This window comes from Schistocerca serialis, chromosome 8, assembly GCF_023864345.2.
Source record: "Schistocerca serialis cubense isolate TAMUIC-IGC-003099 chromosome 8, iqSchSeri2.2, whole genome shotgun sequence".
In the NCBI taxonomy this organism is placed as follows: Eukaryota; Metazoa; Arthropoda; class Insecta; order Orthoptera; family Acrididae; genus Schistocerca; species Schistocerca serialis.
Window position 1 is genome coordinate 632,481,123 of NC_064645.1, and position 26,620 is coordinate 632,507,742.

At 38.9% G+C, this 26,620-nt stretch overlaps 1 protein-coding gene across 2 annotated transcripts in view; it reads left to right on the top strand.

Annotated features, from left to right (window-relative positions):
* Positions 1-26,620, top strand: part of LOC126416348 (tetratricopeptide repeat protein 21B-like) — a 260,751-nt gene that overhangs the window by 160,927 nt on the left and 73,204 nt on the right. For both annotated transcript variants that reach the window (XM_050084027.1, XM_050084028.1), the window contains exons 11-13: positions 1,884-2,194; positions 15,658-15,934; positions 20,021-20,127. In XM_050084027.1, the coding sequence (XP_049939984.1) occupies positions 1,884-2,194; positions 15,658-15,934; positions 20,021-20,127 (695 nt within the window). The remainder of the gene's footprint in view (positions 1-1,883; positions 2,195-15,657; positions 15,935-20,020; positions 20,128-26,620) is intronic.

A 26,620-nucleotide genomic window follows, 5' to 3' on the forward strand; every position in this document is an offset into this window, starting at 1 on the left:
CCCTTAAAACCCACTTCCTTTCGTCTTCCCCTCTCCTTCCCTCTTTCCTGATGAGGCAACAGTTTGTTGCGAAAGCTTGAATTTTGTGTGTATGTTTGTGTTTGTTTGTGTGTCTATCGACCTGCCAGCGCTTTCGTTCGGTAAGTCACCTCATCTTTGTTTTTATATATAATATTTATATACAAGGTAATAAACATGTAATACAACTACTATAATACTTATTTACAATGAACACATTACTGCACTAAAATGGTGCAGAAGTTAGATTGTACTTACTTGAGAATGTTTACCTGTCACACTTAATTGATTTTGTCACTCTCTCAATCAAAGGACCTGTTCTTGGAGACTTTAGTCCTTTAGTGGCTAACTCTTCCTGGTAATTTACTTTTCTGTTCCCAGAAAGAGATTTTCACTCTGCAGCAGAGAGTGTGCTGATATGAAACTTCGTGGCAGATGAAAGCTGTGTGCCAGACAGAGAAGCGAACTCGAGACCTGCACCTTTTGTGGGCATTCGCTCTACTGACTGATCTACCCAAGCACAACTCATGATCCATCCTCACAGCTTTACTTTTCTGTTAGCGTTTAAAATAGATTCAGCATAGTTTATGTTTACACTGAACACGAAAGCTGATTCCCACACAGTAATCAACCAATTCCAAATACAAAATGCCGTTCGTGGAAATGATTAAACTCAGGTAGTAATGTTTACCAACATGGTCACTTGGCCAGTATACAAATGAGGTGCTGAGATCTATAAGGGCCTAAAGCATACCTCTGTCAATCCAACTTTTAAGTGAATATAAGAGAAACCAGTGATACAGCTTTTCATGAATTTTCATATGTACAATTTGGGCCTACAGTGCAAATAAACCTGACTTGCCATAAGATCAACAGATTTCAGAAACATGAATAAATGTTACAATCTCATAATCAACGCTGATGTGCTTTAGGCCCTTATGTTTTTCAGCATCTCAAATGTATTACTGTATGATAAAATTCAAAACTTAATGTATTGTATCTCATTCAGAATCCTCCAAAACAAAATAGGTTTATTGTCAGTACATCTTTAACATGCACTGATGTCTGATCTAAAAAATAGTGTGAATTAGCATATCTGGGGAGTGTACTATGATGTAGCCGGATTTATGCCAAGCAAACTGGGGTAAAAGTCTGCTGCAGTGTGCTACCATCTGGTGGCACTGACGTAAATTTCTACTTGAGTCGCAAGGGCTAGCTCTGCGCATTGTGAACCATACACATTGTTTATCTAATCCATATGGATTTGGCCTGTAAGGCAATTAGTTGAGTAGCACATGTGCAAAAGCTCCTTAAAACCTGCACAACTGAAGGTATACTCGTGACCCTGTTGCCAAGTTTTACAAAGTCCGGAGAAGCAGTAGCGTGTTAGATTTAAGTGCCGTATCCCTTCAGATTGCAACATCTATGCTACATTTAACAACATTAAAAGAAAAATAACCAATAAATCTGCGAGGAGTTGAAAGTTAGAGTGTTCACGTACACTTGTGCTCCAATACAGGATCCGCCACTGCTCCTACTGCATGTTGTGACCCATGCTACAAACGAAACAGTGACCAGTGTAGTTCCACTGTAGATATACTATGCCATTGTCGCCAAGGTTTGTGTTCTTCACACAGTTAGCGTTTTAGGTAGCCTTTCTTATACTCATGATGACACTAATAATGCCAAACTATTGTCTGTGTTTCTCTACTCTGGTATGTCATGAACAAATATTTTCTAGGTGTACCATTGTTACTCACTGTTTTGTACCATTGTTACTCACTATATTCTTATGTGCAGTGGAGGGAACTATGACACTGAAATTAGTTACTTTATGTTCAGTGAAAGATGTATGTATTCTGTAGGTGATCTCCAGTCAGCAAACAAGCAATTGTCAGCGGCAGCCGAGTCCTTTGGTGCCACTTCTGAGAGGGGTCGGATTGTCCTGATGAAAGCCAAACTACTTCTAGCACAAGGAGATGTGGCAGCAGCATTACATGAGTTAGAATCTGTTTCCCCTGGGCAATCCTCATATAGACAAGCACAGTGTCAAATGGCTGAGATACATTTAAAGCATCGTGGTGATCGTATGGCTTATGCTGAATGTTTTCGTCGTTTGGTAGAACATGCACCAGGACCTGCAACATTCTCAATGCTTGGCGATGCTTTCATGCAGGTGAGAAACTTTTATTGTACAAAAGGTTTGACCAGTAGCCTTAAGTAGTGAGAACTGTGGCTACGTATTTTTGTAACAAGCAAAATGGAAGTAGTGAATTTCTACCTAGAAAAACTGTTGATTACTTTAAGAAAAAGGAAAGCACTATAAGATAATGAAGAAATTTACTGTTTCAAATGGATAACATAGATCAAACATGAGTCTTGTATGGAATGTAAAGAAAAGAGTCTCCTTTAGTACAGAAAGAGATTTGTTACATTCATTTCTTGTCCTTGTGGGGCGGCGGGTGGGATAGTTGTTTATAAAATGTTCCTATTATTTATTTAATGCTGTTGTTTGCCGTTCTCAACCTGGCTCTCGAACTACAATATTGGCAACCAGAAAGTGATTAGCAAAACGTGAAGCCTGTAATTAGAATTCCTAGTGCCCACTTCATCTGAGAAATACATTTATAGCTACAGCTTATAGCTCCGAGGAATTAGGAGATTGTCTGGGATTCGTAATCAAAAACCATTTTCTCTAAAATGTTCACTTTATTCTGAAAGTCACAGACGAAAAAGAATCCAGACAATCCAACTACCAGAGCAGTTCAGAGTCTAATGCGCTGATGCAACTATAACTGTTCAAGTTCAGTGTTTAAGTGAATGCTCGCCATAATTTGATGATAATGTTCATCAAACGCCATGCTAAATAATGGTAGAATGTCTGTTCCGTGGCTGCACATGAAAATACGACATACGCAAACTGAAGATAGATCATTAAAGTCATCCCAGAATTAACACTTCACTCGAAAACGATTTCATGGTTACGCATATCCCGAGTAACTTATTACGGCATCCGAGGCTGTTTATAGCAATGATAATGATGCGAGGCGACTCCCGGCACAGGTGGTGCACTATTCAGCATCTGGAGAGAAATGAGGCCTTTTTTTTTCGTGCAGCGTTCTTATATATAAAGCTGCGGTGCGGACGGCTAAGGGAACGCCTGATCAAATCCGCTCTCCCGACTAGTCGCTGGGCTAGTAATGCACCACTGTAAGTTATTGAATAAATCATTGCTTCCTTTGCTGATGGCCGATAAAGCTCTCAATTTAAATGTGCAATCAGCACACAGGTAAGTAATCATAATAAAAGTCTGATGTGGCTAAGTCAAATATTTTGGGCAAGAGAATTAATTTAATTACATTACACGCAGTAGACGAGCTCTGAACTTGCCCTTTGGAGATACGGTATCGCTATAGTTTTATAGTCATTCAGTTGAAACTTCTCACATCTTTATGATTATAGCAGATCTCCCTTTTACTTAAATTTAAACATCCTAGCTTTATTTATTTGCGTACTTAATCTATCTTGCTTCTTTAATTTTTAAGACAAAAACCAGAAAATCATGAATTTCAACTAAAATTTTAATTTGTGAGATCCAGAATACTGTTTCTACTAAATTATTATGCAAAAGGAATCTAAGTATAAATTTTTAAGTTTCTAGCTCTTTTCTGTTGCGTCAATGAATTTTACAGAAAAACGTCCAAATTTCGAAAATGGTTAAAGTTATTGAACTGATATTCAACACATATTGATTTAGTATTACTCCTGACATGCTAGAAACGTTTCAGGTTATTTACTTGATTTTTAAAGTATTGCGCAACATTTATGACGTCAGAGCTGGTTACAGCGGACTAGGCTGGCACACAATGGAAAGACTGATGTGAATTTTATAAAGCGTGAGTATGCTGCTTCCCTACATCCTGCTGTCTGAATAATGCACAAAACTCATTCATGATGTTTCTCATTATTATTATTTATGGTGCTAATTTTGAAGAATTTTCTGTTCTGTTCAATTGATTCATTTTAGCAACTTATTTTAATGGTATTTTCATGGTCATAACCATCAGTGCTATGGAAATTCGCATCACTTATTGTGAAGTTCCAATATTGTGATCTGTAGTAAAGAGGTAAGGTTAATCTAAGAGTAATCAAAACATCCTAGGTCCTGGGTTCAATCCAAGCAACTGCTTAAACTTTGAAGAAAAATCATTAGCAATAGTGGCTGAAGACTTCAGTTATAAGGAGTCATCCTCATTCTGCCAATGGCGTTGTTAAAAAGGATGGAGTAATGGACAGAGTTTCAGGGCAACTTCTTGCCCTAGGATTGGGAAAATACTTCTAAGAGGCAGAAGAATTAACAAAGATCAGTGACAAGAGGATGCAGAAGACAAAGGAAACCACTCCATTAAAGACACACAGTGTGTATCAGCAAGACATATAGTTTACATCTATAGTAAAGAGTCTGCCAGTTCAGTTTTGTCAGCATCTCTGTGACGTACTCCAACAAATCAAACAAATCTGTGCTCATTTGTGGTGGCCTCCTCTGTGTAATTTCGCTATCCCCCATTAGCCCTATTTGGCATGGATCCCACACACATGAACAGTATTCTAGGATGGGTCGCACGAATGGTTTGTAAGCAATCACTTTTGTAGTCTAATTTCATTTCCCCGGTATTCTGTTAATAAACCAAAATCTACCACCTGCTTTGCCACAACTGTGCTCATGTGCTCATTTCATTTCGTATCCCTACAAAGTGCTCATTGATATTATAGTCATAGGATACTACTTTTTTAGTTTTCTGAAATGCAAAATTTCACATTTCTGAACTTTTAATGCAAGTTGCGTATCTTTGCATCATTTTGAAATAGTATCAAGAACTATTTCAGCTTTTGCTTTGTTACCCTCAATTTCAGTTCCTGTCTCATCTGTGAGTGACTGGATACTAACTTTGCTGCCACTAATAGGCTTTACATATGACCAGAATTTGTTTTGTGAAAGGTCATTTGACAATATCCTGCTACGTTAGTCGTTGACGGCTCTCTTGACTGCCAAATGCATTTCATTTAGCATCTCTCTATCTATAGCCCTATGCTTTGTTTACATCTGTTATGCAGTAGTCTCTTTTTCTTTAGGAGTTTCTTTACAGTGACTGTATAACATGGAAGGTCCCTCCCATTATGAACTGTTCTAGTGGTACATATCTACCCAGTACATGGTCAACTATTCTTTTATAGGTGGTCCTTAGTTCCTCTACACGCTCCCATCTTCCGCTAAAAGTTTTAAGTTCCTCATTGAGATATGACACTGTGGGTTTTTTATTCTACTGTGTTGAATATACTTATCTTTTTATTCATTTTAGTTGCCCATGTACTGTAGTTCATGGTGTGGGTTCCTGTTGTCATGTCCGAGTTCATGAACCATGGGCAACGCATGAGTGGCCAAGTAAGTGGTCCTGACAGTCGGGATACCAGTTACTTTGGAATAAGGCTGGGCATCTCAGACATATTCTGAGTCGTGGTCACCTTCGTGCTCAGACGGCAAAGACTACCAAATCCACCGGTTAGTCCCTCAATCGTTAGCGGTAAAACTCAATGGGACCCGGGGTAAGTAAGGCTAGCAACCTGCTTCCCTGGTACTTTAAATATGATGCTGGCAACAATCAGAGCAAAATGCCTCGGACCTTTGGAGGTGACGGAGTCCCACCTGTAATTGCCAAACCAAGGACTCCTAAGATACAACTAGGCAAACAAATGGTAACGAAACTTCCTGGCAGATTAAAACTGTGTGCCCGACCGAGACTCGAACTCGGGACCTTTGCCTTTCGCGGGCAGGTGCTCTACCATCTGAGCTACCGAAGCACGACTCACGCCCGGTACTCACAGCTTTACTTCTGCCAGTATCTCTTCTCCTACCTTCCAAACTTAACAGAAGCTCTTCTGCGAACCTTGCAGGACTAGCACTCCTGAAAGAAAGGATATAGCGGCGACATGGCTTAGCCACAGCCTGGAGGATGTTTCCAGAATGAGATTTTCACTCTGCAGCGGAGTGTGCGCTGATATGAAACTTCTGTAAAGTTTGGAAGGTAGGAGACGAGATACTGGTAGAAGTAAAGCTGTGAGTACCGGGCGTGAGTCGTGCTTCGGTAGCTCAGATGGTAGAGCACCTGCCCGCGAAAGGCAAAGGTCCCGAGATCGAGTCTCGGTCGGGCACACAGTTTTAATCTGCCAGGAAGTTTCATATCAGCGCACACTCCGCTGCAGAGTGAAAATCTCATTCTGGAAATGGTAACGAGATGGGGTGCTATTAATATCAATGGGGTCTACTCCAGGAAGAAGGTAGAGCTGGCAGAGGCTGCAAGTAAGATGGGGTTGGACGTTTTAGCTGTTAGTGACATTTGGGTAAGGGGTGAGAAAGAAGAGAAAGTGGGAGAATACAAGGTCTACCTGTCAGGAGTCAAAGCAGGAATAACACAATGGGCTTTACATTAGGAAAGAAATGGAACCCAGCGTAGTTGCAATAAGGTATGTAAACGAATGACTGATGTGGATAGATTTGATAGTGTCTAGCAAGAAAATTAGGATTGTGTCAGTATATTCACATTGTGAAGGGACAGATCAAGATACGATGGATAGTTTTTATGACACACTCAGTGATGTAGTTGTTAGAGTAAAGGACAAGGACAGTGTTCTGCTCATGGGTGATTTTAATGCCAGGATTGGAAATCGAACAGAAGGGTATGAAAAGGTTATGGGTAAATTTGAAGAGGATATGGAGGCCAACAGGAATGGGAAACAACTCTTGGATTTCTGTGCCAGTATGGGCTTATTAATCACAAACTCCTTTTTTAAACATAAGAACATTCCCTAGTATACTTGGGAAGGCAGGGGAATCAGATCTGTCATTGACTATATAATAACAGATCAGGAATTCAGGAAGGCTGTGAGGGACACACGTGTATTCAGGGGATTCTTTGATGACACTGATCACTATTTAATCTGCAGTGAAATTGGTATTGTGAGGCCGAAAGTGCAGGAGGTCAGGTCCATATGTAGGAGGATAAGAGTGGAGAAACTTCAGGATAAGGAAATCAGGCACAAGTACATAACAGTGGTCTCAGAAAGGTACCAGTTAATTGAATGCAGTCAATTACAGTCATTGGAAAAGGAATGGACAAGGTAAAGGGACACAGTACTAGGAGTGGCTAAAGAATGTCTCGGAACAGTAGTGTGTAAAGGTAGGATGAAGCAAACAGCTTGGTGGAATGACACAGTCAAGGCAGCCTGTAAAAGGAAAAAGAAGGCATATCAAAAATGGCTACAATAGAACTCCGGTAGACAGAGAAAGCTATGTTGAAGAAAGAAACAAAGCCAAACAGATAATTGCAGCATCCAAGAAGAAATCTTGGGAAGACTTTGGAAACAGGTTGGAGACTTTGGGTCAAGCTGCTGGAAAACCATTCTTGAGTGTAATTAGCAGTCTTCGAAAGGGAGGTAAGAAGGAAATGACAAGTATTTTGGACATGTCAGGAAAACTGCTGGTGAATCCTGTTGATGCCTTGGGCAGATGGAGGAAATATTTTGAAGAGTTTGTAGGGAAGCAGCCTACTCACGCCGTATAAAATTCACATCAGTCTTTCCATTGTGTGCCAGCCTAGTCCGCTGTAACTAGCTCTGTTGTCATAAATGTTGCGCAATACTTTAAAAATCAAGTAAATAACCTGAAACGTTTCTAGCATGTCAGGAGTAATACTAAATCAATATGTGTTGAATATCAGTTCAATAACTTTAACCATTTTCGAAATTTGGACGTTTTTCTGTAAAAATCATTGGCACAACAGAAAAGAGCTAGAGACTTAAAAATTTATATTTAGATTCCTTTTTCATAATAATTTAGTAGAAACAGTATTCAGGATCTCACAAATTAAAATTTTAGTTGAAATTCATGATTTTCTGTTTTTGTCTTAAAAATTAAAGAAGCAAGATAGACTAAGTAGGCGAATAAATAAGGCTAGGATGTTTAAATTTAAGTAGAAGGGAGATCCGCTATAATCACAAAGATGTGAGAAGTTTCAATTGGATAACTATAAAACTATAGTGATAGCATATCTCCAAAGGGCAAGTTCAGAGCTCGTCTACTGCGTGTAGTGTAATTAAATTAATTCTCTTGCCCAAAATATTTGACTTAGTCACGTCAGACTTTTATTATGATTACTTACCTGTGTGCTGAATGCACATTTAAATTGAGAGCTTCATCGGCCATCAGCAAAGGAAGCGATGATTTATTCCATAACTTAAAGTGGTGCATTACTAGCCCAGCAGCTAGTCTGGAGAGCCGATTTGATCAGGCATTCCCTTAGCCGTCTGCACCGTGGCTTTATATATAAGAACGCTGTGCGAGGAAGAAGGCCCCAGTTCTCTTCAGACGCTGATTAGCACACCATCTGTGCCGGGAGTTGCGTCGCGTCGGTATCATTGCTATAAACAGCCTCAGATGCCGTAATAAGTTACTCGGGATATGCGTAACCATGAAATCGTTTTCGAGTGAAGTGTTAATTCTGGGATGACTTTAATGATCTATCTTCAGTTTGCGTATGTCGTATTGAGAGACATTCTACCATTATTTAGCGTGGCGTTTGATGAACATTATCATCAAATTATGGTGACCATTCACTTAAACATTTAATTTGAACAGTTATAGTTGCATCAGCGCATTAGACTCTGAACTGCTCTGTTAGTTGTATTGTGTGGATTCTTTTTGGCCTGTGACTTTCAGAATATAGTGAACATTTTCAGAAAATTGTTTTTGATTATGAATCCCAGACAATCTCCTAATTCCTCAGAGCTATAAGCTGTAGCTATAAGTGTATTTCTCAGATGAAGTGGGCACTAGGAATTCTAATTACAGGCTTCACATTTTGCTAATCACTTTTTGGTTGCCAATATTGTAGTTAGAGAGCCAGTGTTGAGAACGGCAAAAGACAGCATAAATAATAGGAACATTTTAAAGAACAATAAATCCACCCACCGCCCCACATATGGTTAATCGGCCGGGAAATGCATTTTTAAAACAAAACATTCTACATTTTAAATATAACAAAATTATTCCACCCACCGCCCCACAAGTTGCTCAATGTAGGTGAAAATACAATCAGTAATGTTTCAGATTTCGATGTACAATGGGATAGGAATGATGATGGAAGTAGGATCACATTTGAGGAAGTGGAGAAAATGGTCAATAGATTGCAGTGCAATAAAGCGGCTGGGGTGGATGAAATTAAGTCAGAACTCATCAAATACAGTGGAATGTCAGGTCTTAAATGGCTACACAGGATAATTGAAATGGCATGGGAGTCAGGACAGGTTCTGTCAGACTGGACGAAAGCAGTATTCACATCAATCTTTAAACATGGAAACAGAAAAGATTGTAACAACTACAGAGGTATCTCTATAATCAGCGTTGTGGGTAAAATCTTCTCAAGTATTGTTGAAAGGAAAGTGCGAGTATTAGTTGAGGACAAATTGGATGAAAATCATTGTGGGTTTAGGCGTCTTAGAGGTTGTCAGGACCAGATCTTTAGCTTACGGCAAATAGTGGAGAAGTGTTACGAGTGGAACAGGGAATTGTATCTATGCTTTATAGATCTAGAAAAGGCATATGACCGGGTTCCTAGGAGGAAGTTATTGTCTGTTCTACGAGATTATAGAATAGGAGGCAAAATTTTGCAAGCAATTAAAGGTTTTTACATAGATAGTCAGGCAGCAATTAGAGTTGACGGTAAATAGAGTTCGTGGTTCAGAGTAGTTTCAGGGGTAAGACAAGGCTGCAACCTGTCTCCACTGTTGTTCATATTATTTATGGATCATATGTTGAAAACAATAGACTGGCTGGGTGAGATTAAGATATGTGAACACAAAATAAGCAGTCTCGCATATGCGAATGACTTAGTTGTGATGGCAGATTCGATTGAAAGTTTGCAAAGTAATATTTCAGAGCTATATCAGAAATGTAAGGACTATGGTATGAAGATTAGCATCTTCAAAACGAAGAGATATAAATGGATTGAGTGCCAAATAGGAGGAACAAAGTTAGAACAGGTAGACAGTTTCAAGTACTTAGGATGCATATTCTCACAGGATGGCAACATAGTGAAAGAACTGGAAGCGAGGTGTAGCAAAGCTAATGCAGTGAGCGCTCAGCTACGATCTACTCTCTTCTGCAAGAAGGAAGTCAGTACCAAGACTAAATTATCTGTGCACCATTCAATCTTTCGACCAGTTTTGTTGTATGGGAGCAAAAGCTGGGTGGATTCAGGTTACCTTATCAATAAGGTTGAGGTTACGGATATGAAAGTAGCTAGGATGATTGCAGGTGCTAGTAGATGGCAACCATGGCAGGAGGGTGTCCACAACGAGGAAATCAAAGAAAAACTGGGAATGAACACTAAAGATGTAGCAGTCAGAGCGAACAGGCTTAGATGGTGGGGTCATGTTACATGCATGGGAGAAGCAAGGTTACCCAAGAGACTCATGGGTTCAGCAGTAGAAGGTAGGAGGAGTCGGAGTAGACCAAGGAGAAGATACCTGGATTCGGTTAAGAATGATTTTGAAGTAATAGGCTTAACATCAGAAGAGGCACCAATGTTAGCACTGAATAGGGGATTATGGAGGAATTTTATAAGGGGGCCTATGCTCCAGACTGAATGCTGAAAGGCATAATCAGTCTTAAATGATGATGATGATGATGATGATGATGATGATGATGATGTACTTCGACAATCTTTGTTACCATAACTGCCTCACAGTCACTGATATCAGTTTCGGTGAGGACAGCCTCAATGATGTCAGGTCTATTTGTTGCCGATAGATTTGATATATTTCCATGATGAGTGGGGTTCTGATCTTTCTGATCTAAGCAGCTTTGAGAGAAAGCATTTAGTAATGTGTTACGGAATGTCTTACCATGCCATTCACTAACAAAACTGTAATTTTCCGAGTTGATTGTTGGATAATCAAAGTCGCTACCAATGATTACAGCGTGATTGTGGAACTTACGTACATGTGAACACAGCTTTTTTCTGAAGTTTTTGGTTACATCAGGAGATGAATCTGTTGGATGATAGAAGGATCCAGTTACCATTTTATGCCCACCTGTGAAACTGAGTCTTGTCTAAACAATCTCACATCCAGCTTCAATTTTTGTCTTAGTGTATTTGAGCGAGTGTCTTGTATACTGTGACAAAACACCACCTCTATTTCTCATTAGTCTGTCCTTTTCATATACACTTAAATTTTATCTAAAATTCTCACTCGTATCAACTACAAATTTTAACCAGCTTTCTGTACCTAGTATTATATGAGTTTCATGGCTTTTCGGGAGCGTTTCAAACTCTGGTACTTTGTGGTGAATCCTTCAAGTTAACTGCTAGGATTTTAATACTGTCACCTGTAGCGAGCATTCCTTTGGGTCTTACTCTAAATCTTCCAGGTCTCCTATAGCTGTCATTATCTAGACTGGATGGATAGTTCAATAATCGCATCACAAAAAAGGCCTTTGTTTGCAAAAAATGAGGTAGAAGTTTTTATTTTTTTATCTTGTGTATCTAGTTGAGAGTAAGTTGAATCCATGTTTTCGGCCTCTAAAACCCCCAGGACGACGTTTTGTGGCCAAAAACCAAGAAATTTTGGCACCTTTTTCAGGTTTTTGCCTATTACACAGAAACTATACATCCTACTGAAAATTTTGCCTGTACCAAAGTGAAAGAGCATTAATTTTTGCATCAAATGACCTATTTAAATGTCAAAATTGTGCAACCGTTTGGACACAATCAGTTGTCTAAGTTTGCTCATTTTTACGAGCTTAGCTAAAAAGACAGTTCTAATGCCTGTAACACAAAAATGGCTACTTTAAATGATAAATGTGAAGGTATCAAAGTTATATATCGTGAAATTTCATGTTTCAAAGGCATCAAGTTTTTCAGTTTTAGGTACTATTAAGCTTTCATACATTTGAAAGTCAAAATTTTGTTGTATTTTTGTAAGTCAACATGAACTCTAGGTAAAAGAAAAAAAAATTGGTACTTTGCCACCATACTGTGATTTCTGCATTAAGGCCATGGTCATTTCTATCTTCACTGTTTATTGGACTCAGTATATTCATGTACAATAGATTTGTATCAAGACTTACTGTAGACGCTCTTAGTGCATTTGGATTCGCAGTTCCAGTAATGGAAGCTTCACTATTTGAGACATCCTCGACTGCACGAAATGAGCCTCCTAACATAACCAGTGAAGGATTCATCCAGATCATATCTGATGATGCCGATTTTAACATCTGCGTGATTGACGGGTTGAATATTGTCCTTTCCATGGGAGGAATATGGTAGTCTCTACCTGCACAGCTGTGGAATATGACAAGAACATTGATTGGGGAAGAAGACTTTCAGCTTCTGAATTTTTGCCTACCCAAGTAATGCTTTGCAAAGGGAAACAAAATCTTCTGAAAGATCCCGTTGTTTAAAGACACCACGTTCTTCATCAGATATCATTTTTTATGAAGACACAAATTCTGCAGTCGCACAGGAGAAGTTTCTTGCAAATAAGAGCAACAAGAACTACTTGATTTTTATGCTCATGAGGAAATTTAAGGATGGAGGTATTAAAGTGCTACAGGCACGAGAAGATGTCGATTCATTAATTGTGGAGACAGCTATTTCCCAAGTTGCTGAGTCTGACAGTGTGGAAATCATAAGCGAGGACATTGGCGTGCTTGTTCTCCTAACAGGCCGAGGAAACAACTACAACAATCCGTACTTCCATAAACCAGAAAGAGGAAAATCAGCAGTAGTGTTGTACTCCAGGAATTCTTTCAATTTAGATCCTGCCCTTTTCAGCCATGCCTTCATGGGGTGTGTTACCACATCCTCTTTTTTGGGGTAAGGAAGAGGCAAATTTCGAAACATTACAGAGCAACAGCCACAGCTCAAAGTGCAAGCTCCTGAATTTGTTAAACCCTCAGTCTCTCAAGACTTAATAGCTGATGTTAGCACTGTATGGGAATTCCAACAGTACAACTTCGGATGAGCTCAGGTTTGAGCTTTTTCTAAAGTCTGCCCCGCCAAAATCTTTCAAACATCAAAGTTGCCACCAACATCAGATGCAGCAAGGTGGCACTGATTGCAATCCTACCATCAAGTGCAATCTTGGATGAGGAAGAAAACTGATCCATGCCAGTGGGGCTACAAAAACTTATCAGGCTTGTTGCATGTGATACTGACAAAAGGTGCAGCACCACATATGCTACTGAATATGGTTTCCAGTGTGTGCAAAACAGGATGCACAGCAGTATGTGGACGTGGCAAATCTGTACTGAACTGCTCCTTGATGTGCAAACACTGTTGTGGCTTATCTTGCGAGAACGCCCCAGAAATTGGACTCGACAAGGATGAGGAAGAGATAGGAAATATATTCCAGGACGATAAAGTTGGTGAAGGTGCCACAGTGGATCCTGAAGATTGGATGCTGGACCGGGACCTGCTGCAGTCTCTCAAATGACCTCAATGGAATTGAAATTTGATAAAATGTTAATCCCTGATATTTAAATTGTTTTTTAATGTTGTCATACCCTTTTATTTGTTCATTTGTACAAATTTGTATATTACTCATACATAGATTAGCATGTACTTGGGTTTCATTTTAGCAACCAACTCTTACCAATTAAGTCATGGATAAAAATGAAATGAACGAAGAAAATTAAAAAGGTACGCATAGAGAACACGTATGTGCTTATTAGAGAGCCTTCTTCCCACTGGAAATTTCATTTTGTTGAATAACTATAACTTTCAAGAAAAACAACACAATGGAATTACTTTGGCTTTCAAGTGTGTGAACCCTTAATTATGCCTAAAACTGAAAAACAAGATGCTTTTGTAAATGAAATTTCATATTCTACAACTTTTTTAACTTGAGTAGCCGTTTTTTGAGCTACAGGCGTTAGAGCCGACTTTTTAGCCAAGCTGGTAAAAATGAACAAACTTTGACAACTGATTGTGGCCAAACAGCTGCACCAGTTCTGACATTTAGGACATTTGACACAAAATTCAATCTCTTTCATTTTGATATGGACAACATTTTCAGTAGGATGAATAGTTTCTGAGTACTAGGCAAACCCTGAAAAAAGTGCCAAAATTTCTTGGTGTGTGTGTTTTGTTTTAACCACAAGAAGCTGTCTGGAGGGTTTTAGAGGTTGAAAACTTGAATTCAACATACTGTCAACTACATACACAAGATAAAAAATAAAATCTTTTACTTCATTTTTTTGTAAACAAAAAGTACTCCATTACTGACTAGGAGAGTTGCCTAATCTAAAAAACTCTTTTGTACGTCCCATACACAGTCAGCTACGTGGATAACAGTCTCTGATGTGTAGTGCACATCTGACCCATTTAGCGGTACCCTTCAGTTTTCAGCTGTATGGCCCATCTTCAGGAAGTCTCAGCCTAGCTTGTCACCGAATCTTCGAAGTCTCTTGCTTAATCCTTCCACTCAAATCAGAACCAGGGGTCCATGATCATTTCTGGGTGTGAGCTTTGTGGAAACTCCATGCCCAAGGCCGGTCTTTTCATCCTCCTCTGACAGTCACTGGAATGATCTAAGAATAAACTTGGAGCCGAGACGTCAGGCATTGTATGTCCCAACATGCACCACAGTCTGCTGTTGGTTACATCCTGCACTGGGTGCATCAGCCTCTGATGTGTATTCCATTTAGGGAGTTCTCAACCCTAAGGCTCAAGTCCAGGAAGTCACAGCCTAACTTGTCACTGAATCTTCGAAAGCTCTCGTTTAATTCTTCCATTTGAATCAGAACCCGGTGTCCATGATCAGTTCTGGAGACAACCCTGCAAGTTGTGAGCTTTGTTGAAACACCACACCCAAGGCTGGTCTTTTCAACCTTCTCTGACAGTCACTGGAATGATCTAAGAATGATTTCAGAGCCCAGATGGCAGGCATCTTTTGTCCCAATGTGCATCATAGTCTGCTGTTGGTTAAACCCTGGTCCCTCAATAGCTGCTGGAATAGCCTCTCCAACATGTTGAACGAGGCTTCCAGGCATACACACTGAGTGCAGCAGGTGTTTATTCCTGTCCCTTTCTGCTATTTCTATAAGGGGCGCCATTATTTGTTGTACATTTTCACTGCCAAAAATTAATAAACCACTACACTATTGCATTTGCCTTCACTTAGCACAGGACCAAGTCCCAACAAGTGAAATGAATCCCACTGGTTCAGTTTCAGTTCAGTGGAAAACTGCACCTCATACCTGTTGGTTAAGGAGATGTACTGAGTTCTCCCTAGTTCCTGTCTGCCCTGTACAGGACATCTAGACCAGCCACTGACATGCCACTTGCAGTCAAGTGGGTAGTTAGTGACAAACCCCATACTTCCTGTAGAGGAGACGGGATTCAAAGGAGAGAATAGTACCTGAAATACTTCAGTTGTCTGTTTTCTCAGTCTTTAAATGTAAGTATGTAGAATATTAAATTTTAATGTTATTTTCAATTTTTGTCACTGTAACATTTTCAGTATTTATTTTGTCTGGTGAATATGTTGATGCTTAAATCAAATTTTTCTTTAATTAATGAGCTCCTGGATCCAGAACGAGCCTTAGAAGCATATGAGCAAGCACTGAAACGCTCGCCTTGGGATGCGGCTTTGGCATGCAAGGTAGGCCGAACACTAGTAAAGGCTCACCAGTATGGCAAAGCAGTTAGTTATTATAGAGAGGCGATTAAAGCAGAAGGTAGCAGTGGGCAGCTGAAACTTGATCTGGCTGAACTGCTTGCGCGATTGGGTCAGCATGATCGGGCAGAGAAGATTCTTGTTCAAGAGCTTGGTGCACCATCTGCTTCTGTAGATGCAGGTTAGTTAAATTAATATCTTTAAATGGTATCTAGAAATTGTATTTTAATGCCCAAAAAGCTTGAAATGATCAATAATGATATTATGAAGTAATTATTGAATTTGTGTCTTTGTGGAGGCATTTAGTTCATGTTAGAAAAGTATATTTAGCTGGGAATAAGTTGTATGCAAATTGCAGCTGATCATCTGTCATAAGCTTTATTAAATCAGATATTTGAGTGGCTTCTATGCCATTTTCTATAATAGCATAATTATTGCAGACTAAAAATAAGCATGTATGGTAAGTTAAAAAAGACTGATAGAGTGGGACTTGAACCCAGATCCCTAACTTTTGCAGATGGTACACATCTGATTCTGCTGTCAATGCACCTCATGAACCAACTCAAAGTTTCAATTTGTCACTCATTTCCTTCATACGTTCTAAATTCCATAGTGACACACGTGAGCATTTGAAACTTTGTGTTGCTCTTTGAGTTATGCATGCATGGAGCAATTGGTAACACTGGACTTATAACACTGAGATATGGATTAAAATCGCAGTCTGGCAACAATTTTAACTTATTACCAGTGTCATCTCATGCAAAAAGAGGATGTATACGACCTGGGACAACTGGGTGATCTGGGAAAAACCCGGTAATTTTTTCATCAGTGAGAAAACACGGAAAAACCCGGGAGTTTTTTAGAATTCCGGGAATTTTTCGTTGTTGTAGTTTTCAGTTAAATTACTGTATCCCGCTATTGCAGGATAATACTTCGACCATAAAACATAAATGGGAGAAAAAAAAACAAACGAAAATAACTTAAATTTCAAAGGAAGTACGCCATATACAGCAACGACACACAGTGCTCATGCAAGCGCCTGCCAACAGCAAAATGTGTCAAAGGCATCAGGAAGGCTATCCAATGCTTCACAACAACAAATTGCCTCCGATGATGTTTACGTTAGATTTGTTTTAGCAGTTACGAGCGGGCTCATGCGCATGTGCAGTTGAGTCACATTTGAGTTGTAGGTTCTCCCACTTCTGTTTTTTTTTTTTTTTTTTTTTTTTTTTTTTTTTTTTTTTTTTTTTTGAACACATTGTAAGTTGATTTATGAGTGAATCATAAGTTGATTTTTGAATGCGTGCTTAATGTATGCGGTGTCTCTGTCAGGAGAATCCTTGTTGCATCCAGAAATAAACTTTCTGCAGGCAAAAGGGGATGGGGCTATACGAACTGAGCGGAGTAAAGCTGAACAGATGAATACCAATTGCTGTCTTATTATGTGGTTGATTGGGTTTGCGAGTGATCAGCATTGTTACAATTACTAGCGAAATCCATAGATTCAGACTACCAGAATGGAAATAAATGACTAACAAGAATAACAGGTGAGAAAGATTGCATATTATCTTCTCGGTGTATCCAAGAAAATGAAATTTTGACAGAAAATTTTTGACCAGATCGCTACACTAGTAAGGACCAGTTGTACAGTCCCTGGCTAGCAGCTGCGAAGTTCTGTTGTGGAAGTAATGCAGAAAATGTGTTGTACAAATATGTAACAATGCCTAACCCTAGAATTGACAATGGCAGGAATAGCTACAGAATTGATTATGACAAGATTGTTTGTTAGGATGAGGAAGGAGAAGAAATGGGGACATCACACAAATTATGGAAGAATAAGACGATTCCAAATTTATAGAAAAATTTTGTAGTATTACTTTTCGATCTCATGCTTAAGAAACTGGTGCGTATGAATCAAATGTGAAACTATTTCCTGACATAAAGGTTTTTGCTTGTAGTAGGTCTAATAGGCATTTGATATTGGTACTTCATGAATTATATTGTTGTGTTATAAAAATGACCATTTGTGCCAAAACAGTCTCGTTTATTTGGTGTGTGTTACAAAAATGCTGCAATATTAGAAAGGCCTATTTTGTTTTATCTAGCAGACAGTGACGAAATAGACATAATCAGATCGTGAAACCACACCAGTCTTGGGTATTATTTGTATTAACAGCTTTTTCAGTAGTAGATAGTGACATTTCAATTTTTCATGTAGCAAAACGTTTGATGAACTTTGATGAGGAAATAGATTCTTTCGCAGAAAGGAAAGCACGCCATGTAAAGCTGTAGCAAGATTGGAGAGAAAAAAATTATAGGAGCTAAGGACCGAAGAAATGTGTACTTTCTTGCTTGTCTCTTGTCTTTATTGGTTTTATGTATCCTATATTTAATTTTATGTCACCCAAAGCAGCAAGTTATTAGCTAATAGGCAACAAAGAGTGCAAATTTTCTGAAGAGTTCTTGCTCTCCCAATTAAAAATAATCCCATGTCTTACATTTCCTCGAACACATATGTTTTATGTTTCAGACTTTTCAGAAAGATGTGTGCCACTTGATTACAAAAGGCTAAAATATGTTATTAGTTTCAGATTTTATTTTATTTCCACCTTTCTGACAGTCACGCATTAATTGCCTTGCAGAACAATGAAGCTATTTGTGTCTGTTTGCTAAAGAAATTTGGCTTTTATTAACCTATTCCTCAGAGGCAGTCAATGCATTTGAAACAAAATGTTTAATTCCACAGTACTGGCGAGTTTCAACTGTTCGCTGCATTTCAAGTAAACATTTTCATCTTGTTCTGTGTCCACCATACCAAGAATTCTTCATTACAGTCACAGATTTTGTTTGATATCCCATATGATTGTATTTTTATTTGTAAGTGTTGGTGTTGTACGTGGTCAAATACTCTTCAGAAGGTAAGAACTACTTCATCTGTCTGATTATCCTGATCTGTGGCTTTTAAGGTGTCAAATGAGAAAAGAAAATTGGGTTTTGCTTGATCAATGTTTTCAAAATCTGTAATAGTTCCTGTAGACGACATTGTTGTGTTTGAGATACCTTATTACTTTTGAACTCCAAATATGTTCTCAGCCTCACAACAGGTAGACCTCTCTCAGCATTGGGCCTGAGTGACCTCTCAGTCCTCCAACTTCCACAACCAATCCATTGGTATGCGATTAAAGTGGTGTAAGCTCTGGACTGTGTTAACAAGCAGTTACAGTTCTGGTGTTGCAAATAAATAAAACTTTAGCAGTTTCTGATAAATGTGGTTGAAGCTGTAAAATATATCTCATTTATAAAATTTGACTGAATAAAATAAAGATTGATCTGGTTGTAGTATAGTCTGTCACCTGCCATCTGCCGCCTCCCCCCCCCCCTCCCTCCCACTCCTCTTCTTCAGGTCTGGCTTTTATTGGTAATTGTGTATATTCCACATATAAATACAATGGAAAAATTATATTGCTTTGCCTGTGGGGTGTGCACCATGTTGACAGCATTTTTTTTATGCTACCTTTGCTTTAATGACTCTGTGACCTAAATATTTTGGCATTACATGGGGCTATGTGTGTGTAGGAAATGAAGTTAACGTTATATGTAGCCTCTGAGGAAAGAAGCTGACGGAGTCAAATCAAGGGGATTTTGGCAGTCAAACATATGCTCCACTCCCGATTTATTTATTTTGCAGTTCAGTGTGATGAAACTAGTTTGCCACTCCCATTGAGAATGTTCTATGTACTTACAAACTACCAGGATGGGAGCTGTGAACACAGCTTCTAAGGATGACAATGTGTTCATGGACTAATTTGATTGTCAGTGTGAGCCCCCCTTTTTCACACATCTATTGTAACAAGTTTTTTGTCTTTGTATTCATAGTCTTTCTTCTGACAAAGACAGATTCAGTATCTGCAGAGTAGTGGCTGACTGGAAGCACTCATGAATTAATTAATCTTGACTGAATTGGTGGACAATAGTGTACCATACTTTGTAGTATTCTGACCAGAAGTGTTTAAATTCTTATTTATTAACAACAGAAAATATTACAGAAGTGTTTATGTTATTGCATTATGTACATTATACACACCAAAGGTGGCTGGCAACAATGCACATGTGTCTGCTAAATTTGACACCATCTTCCAGGACTTGCTGTAAAAATTCTAGGGAGCAGACTAAGAGTTTACATTTCAAGTAAAAAATTTTTAAATCATCATTGGATATCATTGGTTTCATTAATGATTTTTATAGTAATCAGCTGATGTCCTTATAGGTCTGGAGTATCGAGTTAACCTGCTGCGACAACTTTCAAAAATCCGAGAACGGGCTCGAGACACTGCTGGAGCTCTTACAGCTTTGCGGGAGGCCCGTGATTGTCAGGTATGTGATTAAATTTCATGCAGTACATGTCATATCATATATTTAGCATTCTTTCAGAATGCTGGCTGATTATCCGAATGAGGAACTAAATTGTTAATGACATATTATATCCAGTCCACTACACATGTTAGTCTGTATTTCTACATATGAATAAGAAATAGAAGACACATAATGAACTGTTCACGGAGTTCACAAGCAGTCTAAATGGCTGGAGCGAAACAGTTTAGTATGTGTGGTAACTCATTTATTTACATTGCATTTACTCTCATTTATTTACATTGCATTTTGGGGCATAAAAAAGATCATGGAATCTATGACAGAAAATGTGTTTTGATTGTTCCATTCTAGCGTATTTGTTGTGGTCTTCGTTCTGAAGGCTGGCTTGATGCAGTTCTCCACACTAGTGTATCCTGTATAGGTAGCCTCATCTCTGCATAACTAGTGGGACCTACATCCATTTGAACCTTCTTATTGTAATCAAGCTCTTGTATCGCTGTACAGTTTTTAAATCCCACCCCAACCTCCCACAAACCCCCTCCCCCTACCCCCATACACATTTCCCTCTATTACCAAACTGACCATCCCTTATGCCTCAGAATCAGGATGTGTCCTATCAACTCATCCCTTCTTTTAGTCAAGTTGTGCCACACATCTCTTTACTTTCCAGTTCGAATCAATACTTTGTCATTAGTTATCTGCTCTACTAACTGAATCTTCAGCATTCTTCTGTGACACCAAATTCCATAACCTTTTATTCTCTTCCTGTCTGTCATCCATGTTTCTATTCCATACAAGGCTTAAATTTTCAGGAAAGATTTCCCAACTCTTAAATTTAAGTTAGATGTTAACCTGTTTATTTTTTCCATAAACACCTTTTGTGCCGTTACCAATCTGCATTTTATATTCTCTCTAATTTTTCTATTGTCAGTTATTTTGCAGTCTAAATGGCAAAACTCATATAGAATCTCATTTCTTAATCTACTTCCCTCAGCACTGTTTGATTACACCGTATAACCTCTTTTCAAGACAGTATCCATTCAATTCAACTGATTTTCCAACTCCTTTACTGTTTGTGGCAGAATTACAGTGTCATTGACAAAATATAAAGTTTTTAGAATGAATCCTTCATTCTGCAGTGGAGTGTGTGCTGTTTTTAAATTTTTTGGCAAATTAAAACTGTGTGCCAGATTGAGACTAAAGACCAGAACCTTGCATTTTATGGGCAAAACTCTTACTGACTGAATTATTGAGAACAAGGCACAATCCAACCTCACATCTTTACCTCCACCACTGCCTCTCTTGTACATTCTGAAACTTTACGGAGGCTGTTCTGCACACCTTGCTCAACTAGTACTCCTGGAAGAAAGGATATCATCAGGGAATCGTTTAGCCACAGCTTTGGGAATTGTTTCCATAAACTCTTAAGTACCTTGTTTCATCTTAAGTCTTTCAGTGCTTGGTAACATTCTTCTCGCATTTTCGTATCTCTCATTTCATCTTCAGCCTGTTTTGCATTTGTTTCCATACCAATGTCTTCATTCCTATATATTCCTTATACCTTGCAGCCTTCCTTTCATTGCCTAGCCTGTTAGCTGAGCTCTTGATATTCATGTAGCAACTTGTCTTTTCTGCAAAGCTTCTGTAATGTTCATGTAAGGGAAATCTAGCTTTCCATAGTATTGGGTGTTTCTAAAACTTTACATATCTACTGTAGCAATTCTTGCTTTGACTTGTTGCACTTTCTGTCAATCTCATTCAGTATTTTATTTCACCTGCTTCGTTTCCTGTGCTTTTGTATTTTATCCTTTCGTCAGTCAAATTTGATATCTCATGTGTTATCCCATGATTTCTTCTGGGCCTTGTTCTTTTACTTATTTGATACTCTGTTGTCTTCACTGTTTGGTCTCTCAAAGCTACCCAATCATTTCCTATTGTGTTCCTTTCCACTATTTCATTCATTTGTTCCTGAATGCGTCCTTTAAAACTCATAATAACCAGTGTTTTTTTTAAATTTATCCAGACCCCATTTCCTTAATTTCATACCTGTCTGCAGTTTATAACCAATAAATTTTAGTCAGAGTCAATATCACCTTTGGAAGTGTTTTGTATTTTAAAATCTGCTGTCAAAATCTGTCTCTCTCCATTATATAATTTATATGTAACCTGCAGATGTCTCCAGTTATACTCTGTGTATACACCTTTCAGCATTCATAAACCAGGTGTTTGAAATAATTAAATTGTTCTGTGTGGAAAATTCTGCCAGTTGGCTTCATCTTTCAGTCCTTTCTCTTACTGGTTTTCTTTTCCTACTGTTGCATTCCAGTCCCTCATCACAACAGAACTTTTGGATCCCTTAATGAACTGAACAGACAGTTTCTTTTATTTCAGCATCCTTTGAATCTCTTCAACATCTGTGGAGCTAGTAGACATATAAATTTGTACTGTTGTAATGAGTTGTAGCTTTGTGTCTTTCTTGGCTGTGGTGATGTGTCCATGACACTGTTCATAGTGGTTCATCTGATTTATTTATTTATTTGTTTTATTATTATTCATTATTGTGTTCTTCTTGCCATCACTCTCCACAAATATTCACTGTGTCTCACTTCGACCCATCCATTTCTCTTTTCAAGTTCTGCCTGATTAACTGATCTAACCTTCTTTGCTCTGTCCCATAAAATGGCAGACAACATTCTCCTCAATCAGAATGTATACCTCCGGGACAACCGGAAAATCTGGGAAAAACCCGGAATTTTTTTTATCCTGGTAAAAACAGGGAAAAACCCGGGGATTTTTCTAGAATTCTGCGTATCTTTCACTGTTTTAGTCTTTGGTTAAATTTCTGATTTTGACTGGCAAGGACTGATAAATAGCAAAATGTGTCAAAGGATTTAGGATGAAGAATATGTAGTACTTCATAACAGCAAACTGCTTCCGATGAGTGTGTCATCACAACTGTTTTCATTAAGTTCGTTTTGAGCAGTTGTCAATGGCCTCGTTCACACGCACAGTTGAGTTGCGAATGAGCAGTGCCTTCTCCCGCTTCTGGCTACTTGAAGTGTGACTGCAGCATTAGCAGGAAGCAGTCGTGCTACACGGAAAAATTTTTCTGGCGCACCCGAGCTGCCACATTCACACATGCGCAGAGCAGTCTGGGTTTTAGTGCGGAGGGGGATAGTGACCTGTGTTTAGTGATTTTGCTCTTTCCTTATGTCCTATTTCCTCTTCATTTACAGTTCGCACATCAAATGAAAACAAGACATATTTCTGTGGCCAGGAGCTATCAAGTGATTTAAAATACAGGCATATGATTACGGAACGCTATGTTATTAGTTTCAGTTTTCTGATTTTATTTTATTTCCATGTTTTTGGCAGTCAAGCATTAATTATGTTGCACAACAATGAAGTTGTTTTTGTTGGATTGCAAAATAAATGTGTCTTCTATTAATCTATTTCTCAGATGCAGTCTATTTATAAGAAATGAAGTGTTTCATTCCACACTATCAGCTAGTTTCAACTGTTCACTGAATTTCAAATGCACATTTTCATCTTCTGGCAGATATGGCATTATGCCATAACAACAAACATGAGACAATACAGTGCTGGTATTCCAAGAAAATTTGCATCCCTAAAAGCTCACTGAAAAGCTCAATATGAGGTTGGGGCCTACTTCATTCTGAATCTGGACATACAAAAGTGTCCTTTAAGCTGAATTATGCATTTTAGTGTGGTTTATGAAACTCCTATGCTCTTGGAGTATTCTCTGATGTCCTATTTCTTTCATGGCGTCATGTAAGATCTCTTAATGCTATATGTATACAAATGTACGGGCTTCCTACATCATCGTAGCTGCCCATGCGCAGTAACGCCTGTTTTATGGCGCTCTCTGACAAGTGCTGAAATGAACCCATGTCTAGGAGGTTGTGGGAAAAATATTGTGAATGGTTCTTCAAAAAATGTTATTTTCAAAGGAAATATTCTTTTACGCAATATGAACTGTGTTACGTGTGAGAATGTGTAATGAATTTCTGAAATCTTAGAGCATTTGACTCTCATTTGAAATTAAAAACTTTCAGGACGAATCACTTAGAATAAGTTTGAGCCTGGAAGACCAGACACTAATGTCATTGTTTAAAATTGTACTGGCACATTTGTGTGTAACACATGCCAAAAAGACCAATGTTAAAGCTTAATTTTTCTTGCAGCTTAATCTTCAAGACCAATATTTTATCTGAAAACTTAGCTTTTCTTGTAGTTGTACCATGTACATTAATTTAAACCATTAACTTTTCCTATTTGTGTGTTTATGCTACTTAACAGTGATGTTGCTATTGGCTGACTACATCATGTGTCCTATGCTTTGTACATCTGCTGTGATTGATTGATGAGATCACCATGACATGAACTATGATTGGCTTACAATAGCACATTGCAATCTCTGTTTTAATGGTTTGGAAACTAATGTGCTGTGTTTTGTGGGATTCGCATTTATACTTTCATAATATGAAAATATGCAGCATTTCATAATACGAAAATATACAGCGTACATGTTGCTGCACATCAAAAGTCTTTCCAAAATGTGTTTCCCTTTTTTTTCCTGAGTTTTGTTTTCTATAGTGCTGGAAAGTTCTTGCTGGTGTATAAAATCTTTAACATTCAAAGGATTGATGTTTTTACAGCTCCGAGACGAAGTACACAGTTGCTTATCATGGAGAAAGTGTATTTTCACTTTGGAAGAAGTGTATTTTCGTGTGGCAGAAAGTGCATTTTAACTGGGAGATCAGAGAAAAATACGGGAATTTTTTTTTTTTCTTGTCCGCATATACACCCTGTTAGTACTCCCCACACAGAGATCTGAATGCGTACCATACAGTATAGCTGTACATCATTGTAAAATATAATTATGTCATTTCCCCTTGTTTTAAGCTGTTCACATTACCAACACAGTAAAGTCAGATCAGTCAGTTGTCCAGAAACTACTGATTAGACTGCCTTCCCTCTTCTGGTCTCTCCACAGACACCCCTCTGATGCAGCTGCTCTGCAATATCTGTATCATTGAAGCACCCAAAGCACCTCACTGTAACAAGTTTGTGGCTGATGGGACTAATGGAAGGAATTAATAGAGCAAGTTTGCAAAGAGACCTGCAGCTCAGCTATATTAAGACTAAAATAATGAATAATCAACATGTCGCAACAAATATTGTACAAATTGATAATGAAATCATAGACTCAAACAATGGAAAATCCAGGATGGAATGTAATAATACACTACTGGCCATTAAATTTGCTACACCACGAAGATGACATGCTACAGACATGAAATTTAACCTACAGGAAGAAGATGCTGTGATATGCAAATGATTAGCTTTTCAGAGCATTCACACAAGGTTGGCACCGGTGGCGACACCTACATGAGGACATGAGGAAAGTTTCCAACTGATTTCTCATACACAAACAGCAGTTGATCGGTGTTGCCTGGTGAAACGTTGTTGTGGTGCCTCGTATAAGGAGAAGAAATGCGTACCATCACGTTTCTGACTTTGATAAAGGTCGGATTGTAGCCTATCACGATTGCAGTTTATCGTATCACGACATTGCTGCTCGCGTTGGTCGAGATCCAATGACTGTTAGCAGAATATGGAATCGGTGGGTTCAGGAGGGTAATACGGAATGCCGTGCTGAATCCCAAGATCCAAGATCACTAACAGTCGAGATGACAGGCATCTTATCCGCATGGCTGTAACGGATCGTAGAGCCACGTCTCGATCCCTGATTCAACAGATGGGGACGTTTGCAAGACAATGACCATCTGCACGAACAGTTCGACGATGTTTGCAGCAGCATGGACTACCAGCTCGGAGACCATGGCTGCAGTTACCCTTGACGCTGCATCACAGACAGGAGTGCCTGCGATGGTGTACTCAACGACGAACCTGGGTGCACGAATGGCAAAACATTATTTTTTCGGATGAATCCAGGTTCTGTTTACAGCATCATGATGATCGCATCCGTGTTTGGCGACATTGCGGTGAACGCACATTGGAAGCGTGTATTCGTCATCGCCATACTGGCGTATCACCCGGCGTGATGGTATGGGGTGCCATTGGTTACACGTGTCGGTCTCCTCTTGTTGGCATTGATGGCACTTTGAACCGTGGACGTTACATTTCAGATGTGTTACGACCTGTGGCTCTACCCTTCATTCGATCCCAGTAAAACCCTACATTTCAGCAGGATAATGCACGACCGCATGTTGCAGGTCCTGTACGGGCCTTTCTGGATACAGAAAATGTTCGACTGCTGCCCTGGCCAGCACATTCTCCAGACCTCTTACCAACTGAAAACATATGGTCAATGGTGGCCAAGCAACTGGCTCATCACAATACGCCAGTCACTACTCTTGATGAACTGTGGTATCGTGTTGAAGCTGCATGGGAAGCTGTAACTGTACGCACCATCCAAGCTCTGTTTGACTCAATGCCCAGGTGTATCAAG